A 19,373-nucleotide genomic window follows, 5' to 3' on the forward strand; every position below is an offset into this window, starting at 1 on the left:
GTGTGGCTAGTGTAAGATAAGGCAGGGATGCAGGTCATTGGAGAACAACCTAAGGGCTCATGGCCGAACGTGCCAGATGAACTGATACTAAGAAACAAACTGAACTGGCAGTGCCCCTCACTCCAGTGAGGTTTTAGTCAACTATGATAGAACTACTAGGGGGACGTGCTACTCAGGCACCCCCAGAGCAAAAGAGAAAGCAAGAGACTCACACATACACAAGAGGAGATTTATTAGGAGAATTGGATCATGTGATTGTAGAGGCGAAGTGTGCCCTCTAAAAAAACCAGAGAACCAATGTATCACAACAGTCCAAAGCTGAAGTCCTAAGAACTGAGTGTGGCTGGGGCTGCACATGTTCCCAAGTCAGAAATCTGAGAACGAATTAGGTGGTACTTAGGCGCCTAGATGAGTGTGACTGTTTTTCATTCAACCTGTCCGTTAAACTCCACTCTCTCCAGATCCATCCCCACAGGGACACTCAGAAGTAATGATTTAGTAGCTATCTGCACATCCCTTATTCATATCGGGTTTGTATCTAAAATCACTCTCTCAGTAAACCCAGTGAGGCCTGTGTGGTTGGCTGCAGGGAAACTCTCTCGGAGCCTAGGCAAGGTCTCATACCTGGCAGGTTCTCTTCACTCTCTCATACAATGCCTGGAGCGGTAAGCTGACAGTCCGATTTTTACAAAGTCCCTACTTTGTTCAAAGCCTTAGTCCTCAACTTGCAGCTCCAACCACATCCCCCAAGCTGCTCTCTGCTCATTCTTCAAGCCTGTGTCATTGTGATTCGTCATCTTACAAATATTCTTGCTTCGTATTTCATTTTCACCCCCTTTATGCATCATAGACATCATTGTCACCACTGGAAAAATATTTTATTGAGGAGTTATCATATGTCAAGAACTGATTCATTACTTTGCACAGACTCTGTGGGGTGTGTGGTGGTGGTGGGGGTCTGTTTATCACTCCCATTTTGCAGATGAGTAAAGTGAGGGCTTCTGTGTTTTGATTGAAGGCACAGAATTAGTAAGAGGCAGAGCAGAGACCTGGTCTTGGGTTTAATCTGATAGGTTCTGTTACCTTTTTGAGAACATGTGTGGTGGAAGTAAAGAGACCTATGTATTGTGCATCCCCAGGACTCTTTCCTGTGGAGCTGAGATAGCACGAGTCACGTCTAGCTGGAGTATGGTGCTCTCTATGAATCCGTGAAGTACCTCATACTTCTATTCAAATATAATGAAACGACAAACCACACAAACAGCACAGTTCATGACACTGAGTGTCTGATAAAGATTCACTACCCCACTTCTCTGTCCTCCCTAAGCTCTATGCTTTTTTAGTCATACTGTTTGGGGGATTAATGTAGGTTCCAACAATGAAGCATCTGGTCAGAGTGCAGAGTGGTTTTTCCTTAGACCACACAGCAGGTGCTGTGATGTGATATTCACATATCATCTAACACCTTGGCGGGCCACCACTTTGCCACTGTAATTCTCGCGGTGCTAGAGTAAAGCGTTGCTTCTGAAGCTCTTTGCTTTTTTACGGATGCTTCTGATTTGTTCCTTAGTAGTGCTTCGGTGTCGCACCTTTAGAGCTGTGTTTGAGATGTTTTGGTCTCCATAGTTACAAGGCCTCCCAACACAAGACAGAAGTGAGAATGAATTAAGAGACTATCGGCCTCAGATTTCAAACATGGGTCAAGAGTAAAATATTATCTTCTAGAAGACATCTTTTCTAGACTTTATGATACATACAGTCTTAGCTTTTTTTAAATAAATAGATTGCATAAGGCATGAAGTCTAGAAGATACTTATCTAGGGTATGCATTTTTGATTAAACTGCCGTGTGTGTCTCTCTGTGTGTGTGTGTGTGTGTGTGTGTGTCTGTGTGTGCAAGTGTGTAAATGATACTGTGTAAAATAAATTGTTTAAAGGGTTACCCTGGCTAAGTACTGTGCAAACATTGTCTGGACACTAGGGTTTAGATACAGAAATCTCAGACTTCTCTGGCTGAGAACCATGCTATGAGAAGACACAGCAGATGAAGACCAACTCTCCCATTTCTCTCTGACCTTTAAGTCTTGGCATCATGCGGTGTTTAGGCAGAATATACTATTAAGAAATGAAAGACAAGAAACTCAAGATACAGGGACAGGGAGTGGCTTCTTTGAGCCAGGTGGTAAAGGCAAAATTCTGAGCTCAGATCTATCTGGCTCTTTCTCTTGGGTAAGATGCTCTTTCCCCCTTTGCTTTCTGCTGTGGTTCCAAGCACACAGAACAGAGATGAAGTCAGCAACAGGAAATAATGCTGCCTGTGGATGAACTCAGCCAATGATAGGGACTTAACTGGGTCTGAGGATCATGCTCTGCCTGGCACGCCAGAACCAGAGATGAAGTCAGAGCCAGGAGTCAGTGGCAGAGCTCACACTGGAAGAAGGGCCATCTTAGGGTGGGACTCATAAAGTCCTTACACATGGAAACCCACCTTTGGGGAAAGAAGGAAAAACCTACAGATATGAAAGGCCAATAAAAATGGCGAGGAATCACTTGTGTCTTAGAGGCAATAAAACATCCATGTTTGTGTTCTCATTCAGTCTTTACTTACTGAGAGATGCTGGCACTATGCTTCTAGCCTATGTGTAAGCCAAGGCTGTAAGAACCAGTGATGATTAAGCCAAGTCATTATGACGCGGTAGAGTCTGTGCAGTAGACTTTCAACAAGACTCACGGTTGTGCCTCTTGTAGCTTTTGGCCATACAAGAAGATGTAAGCAGGGCATGGAGTGAAGTTACAGCCAATCTGTACTTCCCTGTCTGGAAAAGGATGGGGTTAAGACAGCAAGAGTAGGGGAGAGGGGAGAAGACAAAGGCTTCTGTGACTAGTAGCCTCAATCGATTGTGTGTGCACTTCTCTCGTGTTTCTCTGTACACATCCCAAAGATATTTACCTGTAGCCATTCGTTTAGGGCCTTGTCATAGTTGGGGTTTCTATCGCTGTGATGAAACACAGGACTGGAACTCAAACAAGACAGGATCCTGGAGTCTCGAGCTGATGCAGAAAGGATGGGAAGGTGCTGTTCACTGGTGTGCTCTGCCTGTTTTCTTATAGAACCCAGGATTGCCAGCCCAGGGTTGATACCACTTACACTGGGCTGGGCCCTCCCCCATCTGTCATTAGTTAAGGAAATTCCCTGCAGGCTGGCCTACAGCCTGTCTTATAGAGGCATTATTCTTAAATGAGGTTTTTTCCTCTTATGTGACTTTAGCTTTTGTCAAGTTGACCTAAATCTACCTAGCACAACTGACCCCTTGTCAGTTTGACAAGGTTAAGCCACAACCTTTCCTTTCTTGTTCATCCCCAAGATCACACAGTAAGAATGATATCACACAATCTAAAACACTGTGCACACTTAGAAAGTGCCACGCCCTTACAAATTCACTTTCACAGTTGTCTATTTAAAAATATCCAGTCTCTTTTAAAATCCAAATTCTCTGCAAAATCCTATAATCTCTCTTTAAAATGTTTAAAGTCTCTCAACTGTGGAATCCTCCTGTAAAGGAAAAAATAAATCATGAACTTTCTTACTGTAAAAGGAAAGAAGCAGGGAGCAGACACAATCAGAACCAAACAAAAAAACCTGACACTATAGACAACACGGTGTCAATGTCTGGGATCTGCTCATGACCTTCGTGTTTCTCCAAAGTGCTTGAGCCACTTCTCCATCTCTGCTCTCTGTAACACACACGGCTTGTCTCCTAGGCCCCAGCTGGCTCCACACCACTGCTGCTCCTCTTCTTGGTGGTCATCCCATGGTACTGGCGTCTCCAAAATGTTGGGGTCACTTGCTGCAACTGGGCTGTACCAACAGCCTCTCATAAGGTTTTTCATCGGGCCAAGCCTCACTTCTCTGCACGACACTTTAGTCCTGGGCCTTCTGAGGCTATACCTTTCTCAATGGCCTCTCCTAGCCTTTCACAGTGCCAAGCCTCAGAAGCTCTCTATGACCCCTTCATGCCTTCAAAACCAGTCCAACCTGGGTGACTGTTACACTACTAAGTTCAACTTCGAGGACAAGCTACAACCTTGGCTATGTCTGGAACATCAGTGTGCTGACTCTAAAAAAACACTTTCCAGAAGATTTCACCTCAGTGATGCTGATTCCTTCATTACTACTGGTTTCTTAGCGCCAGCTGACCAGCGCTGAGTATCCTGGCAAAGCAAAGGTTTTACTTTAATAGTTCTGGTATCGCGTTAATCACAGCTGATTCTTCAGCTCCAGCTGACCAGAACTACAGATTCTTCACACAAAAAGCCTGGTAGAGCTTTGCTTCCCTTTCCATAAACCAGGCCTCCATTGCATATAGTGCTGTGAACATTCTTCTCTCCCAAGCTTCTCCAGGACAGCTCACTGAGCTCTCAACACTCAATGACTTTCCCAACCCAGAGTTCCAAAGTCCTTCCACAGTTCTCCCAAATCAACAGGGTCAAGTCAGTTGCAGCAATGCCCTCATTATCCTTGTCACAACTTGTTATAGTCAGGGTCTCTGTTGCTTCAATGAAACAGCATGACCAAAAAGAAAGCTGGGGAGAAAAGGGTTGATTTGGCTTACACTTCCCTATTACTGTTCATCATTGAAGGAAGTCAAGACAGGAGCTCAAATAGGGCAGGAACCTGGAGGCAGGAGCTGATGCAGAGGCCATGCAGGGGTGCTGTTTACTGGCTTGTTCTTTATGGCTTGCCGAGATTGCTTTCTTATAGAACTCAGGACCTTCAGCCCAGGAGTGGCACTACCCACAGATGGCTATGCCCTTCTCTATCTATCACTAATTATACTCTACAGGGTGGCCCACAGCCCAGTCAATCCTATGGAGGTATTTTCTCAATTGAGGTTCCCTTTTCTCAGATAGTCTGTGTCAAGTTGACATAAATCTAGTCACCCCAAGCCTCCTGCCCACTGTGGCTCTCTAAGAACAAAGATATTGCCATTTGTTATGATACCCTCCTTGAGAGGTGATCTGTAGACAGAGGCTAACACTACGGGCTTAATACCAGGGACCCTATTGCACAAGATGCTTTTCAACAAGGAAGATGTTCCATTTCTATTGAAGCTACAAGGAAGAGATGCTCCAAAGTGGGGGGGGTGAGGGAGAGAGAGAGACAGAGAGACAGAGAAACAGAGAGACAGAGAGACAGAGAGAGATAGAGAGAGACAGAGAGGAGAGAGACAAGGAGAGAGAAAGGGAAGAGACAGCAGAGAGAGGGGAGAGAGAGGGAGAGGGAGAGAGACAAAGAGAGACAGAGAGGGAGAGAGACAGAGAGAGAAGAGAGAGGAGAGAGGAGGAAGGAGAGAGAGAGAGAGAGAGAGAGAGAGAGAGAGAGAGAGAGAGAGGAGATTTAGACTGGTGAGAAAAGTTGGATGTTGTCAGGACTACAGAGGCGAGCTGATAGTTCTTTGCCCAGCAATCCAGCAGCCTGCCAGACTCTGAACCCAGAGTGCAGACTCATTAGCATTCAGAGGGGGAATAACCATGGGGGACACATCTCAAGCACTAGGAAGAGACAGGCTGTGTTTTAATTATGACCTGGACTTTTGAACAAATCCTTTTCTCTGCTTCTCTGAGCCTTAGAGAAAACAACTTGTGGGAGGCTGTGCAGTCGGCAGCTGGGTCCATAGTGGTACCCGTACAGCTGTGTACACATCTGGCACCCAGGTGGTAGATGGCATGCTCCTCTTCTTGAATTGTTCTTGAAGGTTACAAGAGACAAGGGAGTAAGGTGCAGCTGACATGGTTTGGATCCAGGGAAGGAGGATGGAAGGAACCAGGCTTGCCTGTCTCTTCTGGCCTGCAGTCCTCCAGGGAATATGGCCACTTCAGGAGTTGAGCCTATATGACTACTTTCACTTCAACCGAGGCTCCTGAGTCAACATGGCAGACTGTCTTTGTTACGCTCATTCCAGCCCTCCCTTCTTTAACACGGGGGAAATTTATGGAGTGAGGGAAAAATTTAACAGGAAAGAAAAAGAGGAGGAGATTAATAGGGTAGGAGTCAGACAAGCACAGATGCTACCACCCGCTGCTGAAGCTCCTTAAGTGTTTGTTGACTCCCTGGGAACGTTTGCCTTGAGTCTGTTTAACAGTCCATTTCATGGGATGGGGAACAGAAGCAAGGCTTGGAGACAAAAGGCCTTTGACTGGCTTCTGGAAAAGCATTGATGAGTTTGCTCAGGTTGGCAAACAGAGACCAGGGACTTGGAAGGCCAAGGGATGAACTAGGTAGATTTTCTGCACAACGCGTGGCATCTAGCAAGGGGAGAGGGTGTGAAAGAAAATATTGGAGGGACTCCAGTAATAAGTCAGGAAAACCGCAGTGGGCAGCTGGAGGAAGAGAGGGGGAGGGGAGAGGCTTCTGGTTCTTGTAGTTCTGGGTGTGGAGCTTATTAGTAGTGAAAGGCCAACGCCAGCCATTGGATAGGTCCTCAACTTCATTCTCCACTGCAGAGTATGAGAGACAGGGAGGGGGCATGTAAAATGAGTCACTTCACAGGGGCTCCCGACAGCTGAGGGATGGCATGGGAGCTCACAGCTTAGGTTGTATAGTGCACTCCTTCCAAGCCTGCAGACTGTGTTTTGTCCTAGGAGGCTGTCTGTGGGTGGCTCCAGGATTCATGGCAGGTGACCTCATTCTCTTCTTCAAGTGTTGGCTTCCTCCACTCAAAGCTTCAATGTCTGCCTTCTCTCCAGTGCCAATCTGTGTGTCATGCCTCCTTGGAAGACCTTCCCAAGCTTCCTTTGCACTCCACCTTCAAATGGTTCCCTCCTCCGGCAAGCTTCCAAGACAAGCACACTGTGAGAGGGAGGGCATTGCAGTATAACCAAACGGATACCATTTTATGGTTGGGAAGTGATTGAATATTCTAATTCCTTATATATGCTCTAGCTTTCTGTTATAATATTTTGTACCACGGGACACCTCTGTATTGTTCTTTTAAATTATCTTTAGTGCCACTGTGGCACACACACGGAGGTCAGAGGTCACTTTGATGAAGTCAGTTTTCTCCTTACATCTTTAAGTGGGCCTCAGGGTTTGAATTCAGGTTGTCAGGTTTGCATGGCAAGGACCTCTATCCACCCCGACGTCTTCCTAGTCTGACTTATGTTCTTCCACAAGCACATGAGCTCCAAACAGTGGAGGATTTGTCTTTTACCATTGAGTCTACAGCAATCACACACACACACACACACACACACACACACACACACACACACACACACACACACACACAGTATACTTGATTCCATAGTGGATACTATTGGGGTGCTGTGGTTTCTAGTTCTTCCCTCTCTGTTCAATCACAGAGTGGACAGTGTACCACAGCCCATGCAGTGGATGCTTCTGAATTAATGAAAAGAAGAGAATGAAAAGAAGAATGAGTGATTGACATATGAACAAGCAAAGAGATAGGATTGGCCCCACATAGGTCAATGCGGTAGTTGGCTTGCCTATAGGAAAACAGTCTTGTGTTGTTTATGTTTCCATCATTCATGCCAAAGTGGGTCATATTAGCAGAGCAAATTGGCATCGGCTCCCTAGATACACTTTGTGTCTGCTCGCTTGTGTCTGTCTTAGTGAAGAGGGGGGCAGTGCAGTTCGATGCCCCACCCTTTCTTTGCTGCTCTCTCTTTCTTGGACCATCTGACCTTCCTATATCTATCAGTTCCTCTGGTATGCAGAGATAAACAGAGAATGTTTTGCAAAGACTCCTTCTGCCCCTGCGATCATGTTACTGTTGTAAAAAAAGAAAATGACTCGGTCCTTGGAAAGTAGTAAAATAAATGCTCTGAGTGAATCCCGCGGATACGTTAAGATGTTTATCTCAGTGCCTATGCCACAGTGTTTGCAAATGCCATTATAGTCTCATCAGATAATTTAAAAGGGAAACATAGATATTTAAAATTTCGGACATCCATTAGTCAGCCTTAGTTGTTTGAGGGGGACCAGAAAGACACCGATTACACCGAATCTGAAATCTGCTCTAGTACAAATATTTCTGTCCTAGGGTTGGAGGTCCTCTGTCTGTTGATCTCATTGCTTTTCTTTCTCTCCCACTTGTAGACTGTTTGCTGTCAAATGTGGGGGCTGCTTCGAAGCCATTGCGCCCAATGAGTTTGTCATGCGTGCCCAGAAGAGTGTGTACCACCTGAGCTGTTTCTGCTGCTGTGTCTGCGAGCGACAGCTGCAGAAGGGTGATGAGTTTGTCCTGAAGGAGGGCCAGCTGCTCTGCAAAGGAGACTATGAGAAGGAGCGAGAGTTGCTGAGCCTGGTGAGCCCAGCAGCCTCAGACTCAGGTGAGTGCCTTGTGGCCAGTGGGGGCTCCCATAGATAGCAGCCTAGCTCCAGGAGCAAGGCAATTCTCTGCATTTAAAGAACCCCTTTCAAGCCCAGAAATGGCTTTTATAAATGAGCGATTGTTGTGATGATTGTGCATAACAAATCATACCTAACCTAGCACTGAGATTTTGAAGTCTCCGGGTTAAGTGGAGTGACTTTGCTTCAGTCTGGAGTTTGTTGACCTCAATCAACTGAGCTTAGCTCAAGGCCTAGATCAGGTTCAGGTCTTCTGTGATTTGCTCTGGGGTTCTGGTTGGAGGAGCAGTACCTGTAAGGCATGAGCTCCTCCTTGCCAGTCCTAAAAGCACAAAGAGGCATGCCCTAGTCCACAGGCACACGTCCACCCGATGCTGGCATCATGCCTGCCAATACCCAATAGCTGAGGCATATCATAAGCTCAAACCCCTGGAGTGGGGAGTTGCATTTCATGCAGCTTGAAGACTTTGTGGGCTAGGCTTCCATAAGATACAGAAATAGACTGTTATCTATGGAGATGGGGAATTGAACCAGCCATTCAGTCTACTGCGATCATTGAATTCTCTAAGCAGTGTCTCCTCATTGACCTGATGGGAGTACTGGCATCTGCTTGAGGTTTGGTGACTTATGTCAGAAAGGAACTAGGCTGGTTTTGTTCTTTCTCTTCCTCACCCACCAGCCTTCGCTCATGGTGACTTCAGAGGAAGTAAGAGGTGGGACATAGAGAGGAGATGCAAAGACTTCACAGAGCATGTTCCAGTGGGCCAGTTAATTCTGGGCTTCTAAATGAAGCGTTTCAGGATGATAGCAGAGTTTGTCCTCTCCCAGGAGTCTGTGTGAAGCCATGGGTAGTGTTAGTGTGACTCCGTCCATTTTGACCATGTTTCATTTTATTCCCAGCCTGTAATGTACTTACTGGATGGCTCATGTGTTAAACTGTCCGTCACAGGCTAGAGTTTTGTTCCCCAGCGCCCATGTAAATGCTGGTTGGGCCCAGTGGCCCACCTGTAGTTATAGCAGAAAATGGAGACGGGGTCTCCAGGGCAAGCACGATAGCAAGACTAACAATATTTTGAGCTCTGTGTTTGACTGAGAAACACAACTCAGAGAATAAGGTGGAAGAGTGATAATTCTTAGCATCAACCTTGGGCTTCTACGTGCACTCGGACCCATGCTCACACATACAGGTGCACTCTTAGCATGTTCTCTCTCTCTCTCTCTCTCTCTCTCTCTCTCACACACACACACACACACACACACACACACACACACACACACACACACACGCACGGAAACAAACACTGCAAAAATCATCACAGATTTTAAGGGACAATAGGAATCTCCCAGGAACACCCTCCTCAGACAGTAGCATCAGTGAGTGAGATAGCTGTTTCTTAAGGACTTGGTGAGTTAATGATTCTCTGTCCTGTCACCTTAAAATTTTTGTGTGTGCATGTATGTGTGTGTATTTTTGTGTGTGCACATGTGAAGATCAGAGATTAGCCTTGAGTGTCATTCCCCAGGAACTACACACCTTGTTTTTAGAAGCCCTTTCTCTCTCTTTTCCTATTTTCCTATTTTCCTATTTCCCTTTATTTTTTTTTTTTTTGGTGTGTGTGTGTGTGTGTGTGTGTGTGTGTGTGTGTGTGTGTGTGTGTTAGGGTTAGGGCATGTGTTTGTTATTAGAGCCCAGTGGTTGATTGTTGGGCATCTTCCTCAATCCCTCTCTACCTTATTTTTTGAGACAGGATCTCTCACTGAACCTGGAGCTTGCCAAGTCAACTGGACAAGCCTGAGAGCAAGTCCCTTATCTTGGCACTGGGCTTACAGTTGTTCAGTGCCACCCCCAGCTTTTACATGGGTCCCGGGGATTTGAATTCAGGTCCTCCTGCTTATATGACAATTACTTTGCTGACTGAGCCTTCTCCCAAGACTTCCTGATCTTTTGAGAAGGGTCTTACCAAGGGTCTTCCTCAGCTTCTCAAGTTCTAGGAATTCAGGTGCAACTCATCACACGCAGCACAATGCTCTTTCCTGCTGTGGCCCAGTCTCTTTTGTCCTGGTCCCAGCTTTGCCAATAACCCTGAGGCAGCCTCTATGCAGTTAGATGCAATTCGAAGTCAGGGGTAGATGCTTTTCTTTTGGCTTAGTGGGTGGTGACAGATGCTCCTGGTCTCTAGGGGGAGGGATCCTATGAGGAGGGGCTGAGCACTTTTCCTTCAGCAGGAAACAAGAGGATCTTGCCATTGGTAGGCACCTTGGAGGTTGTGTGGTTCACATTCCCATCAGATGTTCCATTGGCTTCCTCTTAAGCATATGGGCCACCGGGAGCAGATGTGAGGAAACAACACACTGATGTGTGTTTCATGCTTTCACCAGATGTGTGGGAGCGCTTCCCCAAACTTCAATTCAATTCCGACATCGTCTGCCTGGAGATATATTCAATGGAAGGTTAGGTCACATATGGCTGCCTGCCTACTTTAGATGCCAGTTGCAAGTCGCAGATTGTCATCTGTGTTTAGCTGGCTATAAAGTGGTATTTCTAGCACACCCTCTTGCCGCTCAATTAATTTGTTAAAGTGCGTGGCAGAGCTCAAGAAGACATTTCATTTATGTTCTGCCATTTTTTAAACAAGGAATTTCAACGGTGCCAATGGCAGATAGAGAGATATGCAGGGCGAGGTGTCTGCAAAAGGGCCCAGAGCTCCTATAGCCCCCTTAGGTGCACCAGCTTCCATATACATCCATGCATTCAGCTCTCAGAAAGTTATCTTAACCGTGTCCTTTTGTGTTTTTTATTAGAGCTTTATTACATAAGCACAATTTAACAATTAGGCATGCACGACCAACTCAACCTTCAGCTCCTCTGCCCTGCTTGAGTTGGGAGGTGTGGCTGAACGGACCAACCATCCAACCTTATGTTGGTATCTCTAGTGGTCAGACTTGTCCTATAGCTAGGATCCCCCACCCACCCACCAGTTATCTCATCAGCATGCAAAAGCTGTCCTTACCACTGGTAACTAGGAGGAGCCCTTTGTTGTGAAACCAGATGTAGAACATTTGTGGTGTATGCCACAACATCACCAGAATTCAATCTACCTTCTGAGGTGGATTGTCTGATTGTTCATGGTGAACCTCAACATCCTTCTCAATCCCTGTGTAACCCCAAACCTTGGTCCTGACTTTACTTTTAGAAGCCACACAGTAGGAGACCATTCATCTACACTTGTTTGATAGAAACCCTCTCCCAGGTCTAGGGAACACTAAAGGCTTTCTTAGTTTCTCCCCAGTCTTTCTAGTAGCCTTTCTAGTAGACAGTGGATGTTCTGATCCATCAGTGAAAATGTTACGCTGTCTTTAAAAGGGTACCACCATGAAGGGGGTGCGATTTTCCATGTGTGGCGTGGATAACATTGTTATTGTTACTACCTGAGTTGCGTACCACATTCTATTTATATACTCACAATTTTATTAGCCTTTACCTGGGACTGGAGGCAGGGGCTCCTGGCCCCTGACACCTGACTGTGGACAACAGTAGCTTCTAGCTGGTTCCGGTGGCATTCTCCATTTTCTCTCTTAGTCTTCCATTTTCTTTTCAAATGAGAGGCCACCCAAGTATTACATGCAGCAACGTTTAAAGCTTAAGTTTGAATTAAAATTTGCAGTAGATTTGGAAGTAAGACATGTTCCTATACACTTCCAGTTTTCCCTTATGATAACATTACATAAGAACGATGAAGAACGGTGACCCGGCAAGGACACCGCCAACTACAGTCTTTGATTCCATGAGATTTTCCCCTAAAGTTTTTATTCCTTTAAGAGTTCGGTGTAGGTAGCCTCCTTCACTTCACTAAGTTACAGGCAACTTTGAAGCAAAACAGTGTTCTTTTTTGTTTCATTCTTGATTTTAGAAGAATATTGAGTTGGAATTTTATACATTTTTTTTTGTTTATTTCAACAGTGTTTTCTTTTTCCCTTTTATTTCTTTCTGTGTCTCTGGCCATGGAAGAATCTAATTATATTTTTGCCTTCCCTATTTTGGGGTTCATCTGTGTTTCTAAAGACAGGCTATTTAGATTGTTTCTCAGATTTACCCCCTGGCTGTGGTAGGACTCTTTCAACTTATGTGCTAGTGTAGAGGGATTTTCCCATGAGGCCCGTCCCGGGACCCCTTTCTTTGAAGGGCACTTTATGTTTTGTGGGATGGTGTAGCAGCTTCCCAGCCTGCACCACGGAGTCCCATGTCCCTGTATTTTGCATCCACCGGCCCAGCACGACCTGGCATGCCACAGGCATGTGATCATGTGTGCTTCTTGTTTGAACTCATTGCTTTTTCTTGTTTATATTAATCTCCGAGGCCAAGATCCACAAATCATGGGAGTTGTAAAGTGGGTTCCTTACACCTAGTGTTTGTTAGTCCTTTTTCTTTCTGATTTTTCTTAGCATGGGAGATGTGTCTTAGATTCCAGAAGCCTCCCACCAATCTTCTTCTCTAACACTCCCTCGCTCCTCTTCTCAGTCATGTTTATCAACTCTAGTACCTAGGCTCTCTTTTATTGCTTGTTAAATTGATGCTTTTTTGCTGATTTATTCTCTCTCTCTCTCTCTCTCTCTCTCTCTCTCTCTCTCTCTCTGTGAGTGTGTGTGCGTGCGTGCGTGCGTGCCACAGCACATATGTAAAGGTCATAGAACAATCTGGTAGAGTCTTTTCTCTCCTTCCACCTTTATGTGACTTCTGGGGGACAACTCAAATTGCCAGGCATGTACAGCAAGCCATGGCTTAGGGACTATTGGCTCTGTCCTCATTCGAATCTACCACACTGGGGGCGGTATTATTGTTCTACCATGTAGCAGCATTTCTTTTAATCTGTGTTGAGCTAATCTTATTCTCTGGTAAGGCCAATTTATGAGCAACAGTTACTCATAATCTCTGGAAAATTCCTTTGAATTATTCTTATCAGCTCACTTTTATAATGTAAATAAGTAGGAGGAAATCTTGTCTATTTTTGCATCTACTGTTAGACAGGTCCAGAAATGAAGCAAGCCCTACACTCAGAAGCAATGTGATCTTGGGCCAGTTACCGGCCTCTGTTAAGACTATATTTCCTAATCAGTAAGAAAGGGAGCTATCAGGCTGCCTGTGGGGGTTGCTTTTAGAATGAAAAGAGAGAATGCAGACAAAAGCATGAAACTAGACTGGTGTCTACTGAATGGCAGTGTCTGTGGTCATCTCTTGGCAAGGTGCTTGTGGACTTCTGGGTGTGGCTTCTCATGGCTTCTGCACTCATTTTGCAGAAGACCCACCATTTCATAGATATCTCACACCCCTCATCTTTGCCCTTCTATTTCAGATGCCCCTGGAGAGCTGGCAGCAGGCATCTCAGAGTGGCACAGAGGGCTTCCTTCTCATTTGGGGCAGCCGGGGTGCATGAATTGGACATGGTGGTTTTCTACTACAGACTTGTGTGTGTCTCCAAGGCAGTCTTTAGTTTTAGAACTAATACAGGCTGGTGTCACATCTTGGGAAGTCAATGCAAAAAAAAAAATATCAAGTGGGGAAAAAAATCAATGACCTTTGAGGCTCATTAAAGTCTAAGAGAGAATGGAAGAAATCTACCAATTTTTGTTGTTTTTCTATGATAAGTTGAGAGACTGAGATTCACAGTTGTTGTGATTTGAGTTCCTTTGAATGCCCAGGTGTTACCTTATCACCGAGCACCACCTTTCCTGCATAGAGCTATCCTGGTCTATACCTCTCTCAGGTTCTTGGTCTGACAGGGTGGTGCGTCTCCACACTTCAGGAGTAGATTAGAGTCCTGTCTGGTAAGGCCATGGGTCTTGGAAGTTCTGTTAGGGAATGTACCGAGAGGCTGAGGCCCATGTTGCTTCTTCTATCCCTCAGTAGGTCTGTTAGCATGGCTCTCATACCTGCTGTCCTTTTAGATGTTCTTACTCATGTACTTCCAGCCCTCACTAGTCTTCCCTTCGGCACTTAAAACAAAACAAAACAGACTACTATGTCAGTCTCTAGTTTATTAGATGCAGGAAAACAAAAGTCAAGGGGACACTGATTCCCAATTGGCACAGATGAGGAGACATCTCAAAGTTAACATGATCATATCAAAATATATTATGATATAAAAGGGCTGAGAGATGGACAAAGAGACATCACTATGAAAATTGTGTCATTCTTTTTTAATAGGCAAAGGGGTTACTCATTTTAAAAATCAAGAATAGTTACTACAAGAACTACAGTAAATATTATATTGGCAAACGTGTATTTAAGCCATATTTTCTATGTTCCTTACATAAACATATTTCAGAAAAATTTAACCATACTTCAGTATAGTAATAATCACCTTTATCAGGAATACACACCCACAATACACAAATCCTCCTCACCCCACCCCACCCCACACACACCCACAATACACAAACCCTCCTCACCCCACCCCACCCCACACACACCCATAATATACAAACCCACCCCACCTCACCCCACACACACCCACTCATTTAATAATCCACTGCTTGCATTACATATCAATCTAAGTGTTTTAATTCTAATAGTAGCATGCTGTTTCAGATATGGTGATCTGATGTTTGAAGAAATACTGCTTCAAATTGCAGTTGCCTACAGATCTGACCCCAGGTTTTGGAACTGATAGAAATTCCCGAAATTTCAGGCTAACGTATATTCTAGTCCTATGCCACGGGCTAAGAATAAGGCAAGAGACAGGATGTCTGTCTTGAAGGTTTCTGTACAGTGTTTATCATAGAGTAAGCATGCAGTCTCTTTCATTGTTTTTGTGGTTGCTAGCATTGTCAAAGACACACGAAAAGCATCAGTTTATATCATGACTCCGCAGGCCTTCCCAGACTCTGCCTGTTTTATTAACCTGGCATTTCTGACTGGTAGGCAAGAAGCAATTATAATTGCTGGACCCTTTAGGTTGTTTTCGAAATCAACAGTTATGTGTCTTGCTAGAATCAGCCATACACTTCGCTAGGAGAATTATTTGTCGTTCTCCATCTAAGGCTTAAAAACGCGTCTTTTCTTTGTGGAATCTTCTCTTTTGGTGTGTTTGTTTTGTCTTCATAACACAGAAGGAGAAGTAAAAACACAAGATACTTGAGTCAGGGATAAGCTGGAATAAGAACTTAATTCTACCAATTACCAAGTCTGGACACTTGATACTGAAACAGAGGGCTTCGGCCCTCTCTGTAATTAGAAGTTGAGTAGAGTTTATCTTTGGTGCTTAAAAAGTTACAGGCCATGGTCAGATTTAGCCAATGCTTACCTTTTTTCCACTGGCAGAAACCTGTTTTTAGAAATGCGTTCACACTTAACAATTTTGATTAAAACAAATAATAAAAAAATATAAAATTAGAGTAGCTGCCTCAGAGCATATAAAATCAGTGTTTTGTAATTAGTCACTTCCCGTGTTCAACCTCTGTAAGTAACAATGGCCACATGTAAAACATACCATTGGGTTTTGCATAATGATGGTGGATTCAGGGATGTTCCTAATTACAGAACCCTCTCCCTACAGAAGTCATTACCTTAAGTACTTCATAGGAATTAAAGAGCCCAGTGTGGCTATGGAGCTGGTGGCTAAGGCAGTTTTGTGAGTCTTCCCATTCTGTGCTGAGGAGGATGAACGTGGAGAAGTTAATGTAGCGCTTCAGATACAGCAACTCGTCACTGAAAGTCAGCGTTCCAACCTGGGTGATCTAGTTGCAGTGTCTGCCTTGGTTAAGCAGTGTGTGTCGTCTGGTCATCATAAACATACAGGTAGCGTAAACCAGGCCTCACAGTGTCTCCTCACATTCTACTGACAGCTCCCTGGCTGGCCGTGGTGGTGATCCAAGAATTCACTAAGACTTCCTACCTGAGAGATCCCAACCAAAACGCCTTGCACATTATAATTTAAGCAGCGAAAAGGAGTTGACAGGGGCTGAGTTCACCCTCCCATTCAGCGCCAGTCACAAGTCCACTTTCTGCTTTACCTATAGCACTTTACCGAAGCACGTAATCACTATCCTTGTATGCTTTATGGGGGATCCCCTGTAGCAGTAGGCAGCCGGGAAAGACGCCAGCTCAACATAATCTGTGGAGATATAAGGGAATGTAAGCAGTTAAAAACTGCACGTGAAGGAGCATTAGTGATTTTGTTTTGGTTTGACAGTTATTCATCTCACTGGTTCTGTTCCTGTGTTTTATTTGATGGCGGCAAGAAAAAAGTCTTCTCTTCCCCTACCTCAAGTCTTCCAGAGGAGGGTATCGGTGGTGTAAGCCATATCCCTCCTTATGTGAATAAGGACTGACAGTGGCCTAAAATCAGTACACCTCACAGACCTCCACAAGCTGGCCCATAATAGTGCCCCTTAGGAGACAAGAGCTCAGAACGTCCCCGTTGGCAGAAACAGCATTGTGCCCTTATCTCTCCACCTCTCAGTTGGGTCCTCTCTGCAGGACTTGGCAGCTTGCCCAATGTATTTAGGGTGACAATCCATAATACAGGCAGAACAACACATCCCCAGGGCTACAGGTCCCAGGGTCTCACTTTCTCCCTCCTGTCGTAAATGAAAATCATGTAGAAATTGCAAGAAATGGCTAGTTTTCTTTTCTTGGCAACCCGGACCCCACCTCTACTTTTGAATTCCCAGCCAAGAGGGTTCGAGGGAATCCAAAGGTGCTTTAGAAACTGAGGTAGGTCACCCAGGAAGTGGAAGTGTCTTAGCCTGCATCTCCCAGTGCCTTTGTGTCTGTGACTAAACAAAATGACCAGTGGCTTTTAAGGATGGTAGCAAACAGGTTTATGGCTGCTTCTGAATACTGTGGGATTTTATGTGGCAAAAATAAGTGGAAAAGAACAGAATTTAAAAAGTATCTAGATTCTCAGAGGTCCAAACCCAAAGTTGCCCGCTGGTGAGGCCAAAGGCTTGTCAGGTCTTTTGGTGACTAGGACCAGGAATCTGGATATTTTAGCATGTGTGCACAGGGGGGTATTCAAGGTAAGCTGTCCAAATATTCCCTCTTAGAAACCGGTGAGAGTAGGAAGCTGGCTGGGCCAGCTCAGCATCTAGTTCACTCTGGAGTTGACTGAATATTATGTTGAGCGGGGCCTTGGTTAGGTACATGGAGCATACAGAAGCATATATTTGACTAATGAGAGAATATTTTGTAGCAATGATGGGCCAGTTGTACATTCTGGATTGATAACTCTGCCCTTAGGAAGCTTGAGTTCTAGTGGAGAAAGATTGTTACTAACCAAGGCATTCAGATTAAGTGTTGCACCTCAAGGTAGTCCCCCACCCCTGTAAGGCTTCTTATTGTATTTTTAAATGTGTGTGTGTGTGTGTGTGCGTGCGTATGTGGTATGTGTATGTATGTGTGTGTATGGTGTGTGTGTATGTGTGTGTATGTGGTATGTGTGTGGTGTGTGTATGCATGTGTGTATATGGTGTGTGTGTATGTGTGTGTTGTGTGTGTGTATGTGTTGTGTGTGTGGTGTGTGTGTGTATGTGTGTGTGTGTGAGTGTGTGTGGTGTGTGTGTGTATGTGTGTGTATGTGGTGTGTGGTGTGTGTGTGTGGTATGTGTGTGTATGTGGTGTGTATGTTTGTGTGTGTATGTGGTGTGTGTGTTGTGTGTGTGTATGTGTTGTGTGTGTGTTGTGTGTGTGTATGTGTGTGTGGTGTGTGTGTATGTGTGTGTATGTGGTGTGTGGTGTGTGTGTGTGGTATGTGTGTGTATGTGGTGTGTATGTTTGTGTGTGTATGTGGTGTGTGTGGTGTGTATGTGTGTATGTGTATGTGTGTGGTGTGTGTATGTATGTGTGTATATGGTGTGTGTGTGTATGTGGTGTATGTTTGTGTGTGTATATGTGTGTATGTGAGTGTGTGTGAGTGTGTGTGTATGTGTGTGTGAGTGTGTGTGGTGTGTGTATGTATGTGTGTGTATGTGGTGTGTGGTGTGTGGTGTGTGTGAGTGTGTGTGGTGTGTGTGTGTATGTGTGTGTATGTGGTGTGTGGTGTGTGTGTGTGTGGTATGTGTGTGTGTATGTGGTGTGTATGTTTGTGTGTGTATGTGGTGTGTGTGGTGTGTGTGTGTGTGTGTATGTGTGTGTGTGTGTGTGTACATGCCTGCAGAGGCCAGGGGAATGTCAGGTCCTAGACTGGAGTTACAGGTGCTTGGGAGCTGTCTTACATGGGTGCTAGGAACAGAACTCCAGTCCTCTCCAAGGAAAGCATGCACTCTAAGCCTCTGAACCATTCTCCAGATATTTCATGTGTCTTTTTTTTTCCTTGATGTTGGGTTTCTGTGGCATGGGCCTTAAGGATTTAATTACTCTGGTGAGTAGCCTGAGATAGGGGTTCTGTAATCCCCAGGTGAGCAGATTGGTTAGGAAAGGAAGATTGTGAAACACAGCCACAAGAGGTGGAGGAGCTCTGGGAACCAGAGTTGGGCTCAATCGGCTCTTCTTCCCAGTCGAGGTTGGTGCTGTGCCAGGGAGAGCCTGGAGCTAAAACAGAAGGTATGAATGTTTTCCCTAGGGTGAACAGGTGCAGTTGAGGTTGGAAGATGAAGCAAACAGAAGTCGACGGAGCCAGGTGATGTTTACATTTTCCGAAATGTAGCATGCTCTAAAAGCACGTCTGAGGGGTGAGGCATGATAATATCAAAAATACACATATAACAGGTTGGTACAGTAACATTGAGCAGAAGGGATAGTGGGTACTAGGGTAGCGATTGATGCTCCAGCCAGGGACCAACTGGATATTTGATTGATTGGTTGGTTAATGACAAAGAGAAAGAAAACAATAATTCTGTCCTGAGACACGCGTGTTCCTATTTCCCCTGTGTACTGGCCCCAACCAAGTACACCGAGGTTCCTTTCCTGAGCCTAGAGTGGGAATCTCGTTGCCTTGGCAACTCTCTCCCGCTGTTGCTTAAAACCGTTTGAATTACACCCCTGCCAGGCAGTCACCAGTGGCTTT

The 19,373-nt window shown here is 45.0% G+C and overlaps 1 protein-coding gene across 2 annotated transcripts in view; it reads left to right on the forward strand.

The window, feature by feature from the left end:
- The window catches only part of Lmx1a (LIM homeobox transcription factor 1 alpha), a 143,665-nt gene that overhangs the window by 90,689 nt on the left and 33,603 nt on the right, over positions 1 to 19,373 (forward strand). For both annotated transcript variants that reach the window (XM_017598709.3, NM_001105967.2), the window contains one exon: positions 8,119 to 8,351. In XM_017598709.3, coding sequence (XP_017454198.1) covers positions 8,119 to 8,351 — 233 coding nt within the window. The remainder of the gene's footprint in view (positions 1 to 8,118; positions 8,352 to 19,373) is intronic.

This window comes from Rattus norvegicus, chromosome 13 (genome assembly GCF_036323735.1).
Source record: "Rattus norvegicus strain BN/NHsdMcwi chromosome 13, GRCr8, whole genome shotgun sequence".
In the NCBI taxonomy this organism is placed as follows: domain Eukaryota; kingdom Metazoa; phylum Chordata; class Mammalia; order Rodentia; family Muridae; genus Rattus; species Rattus norvegicus.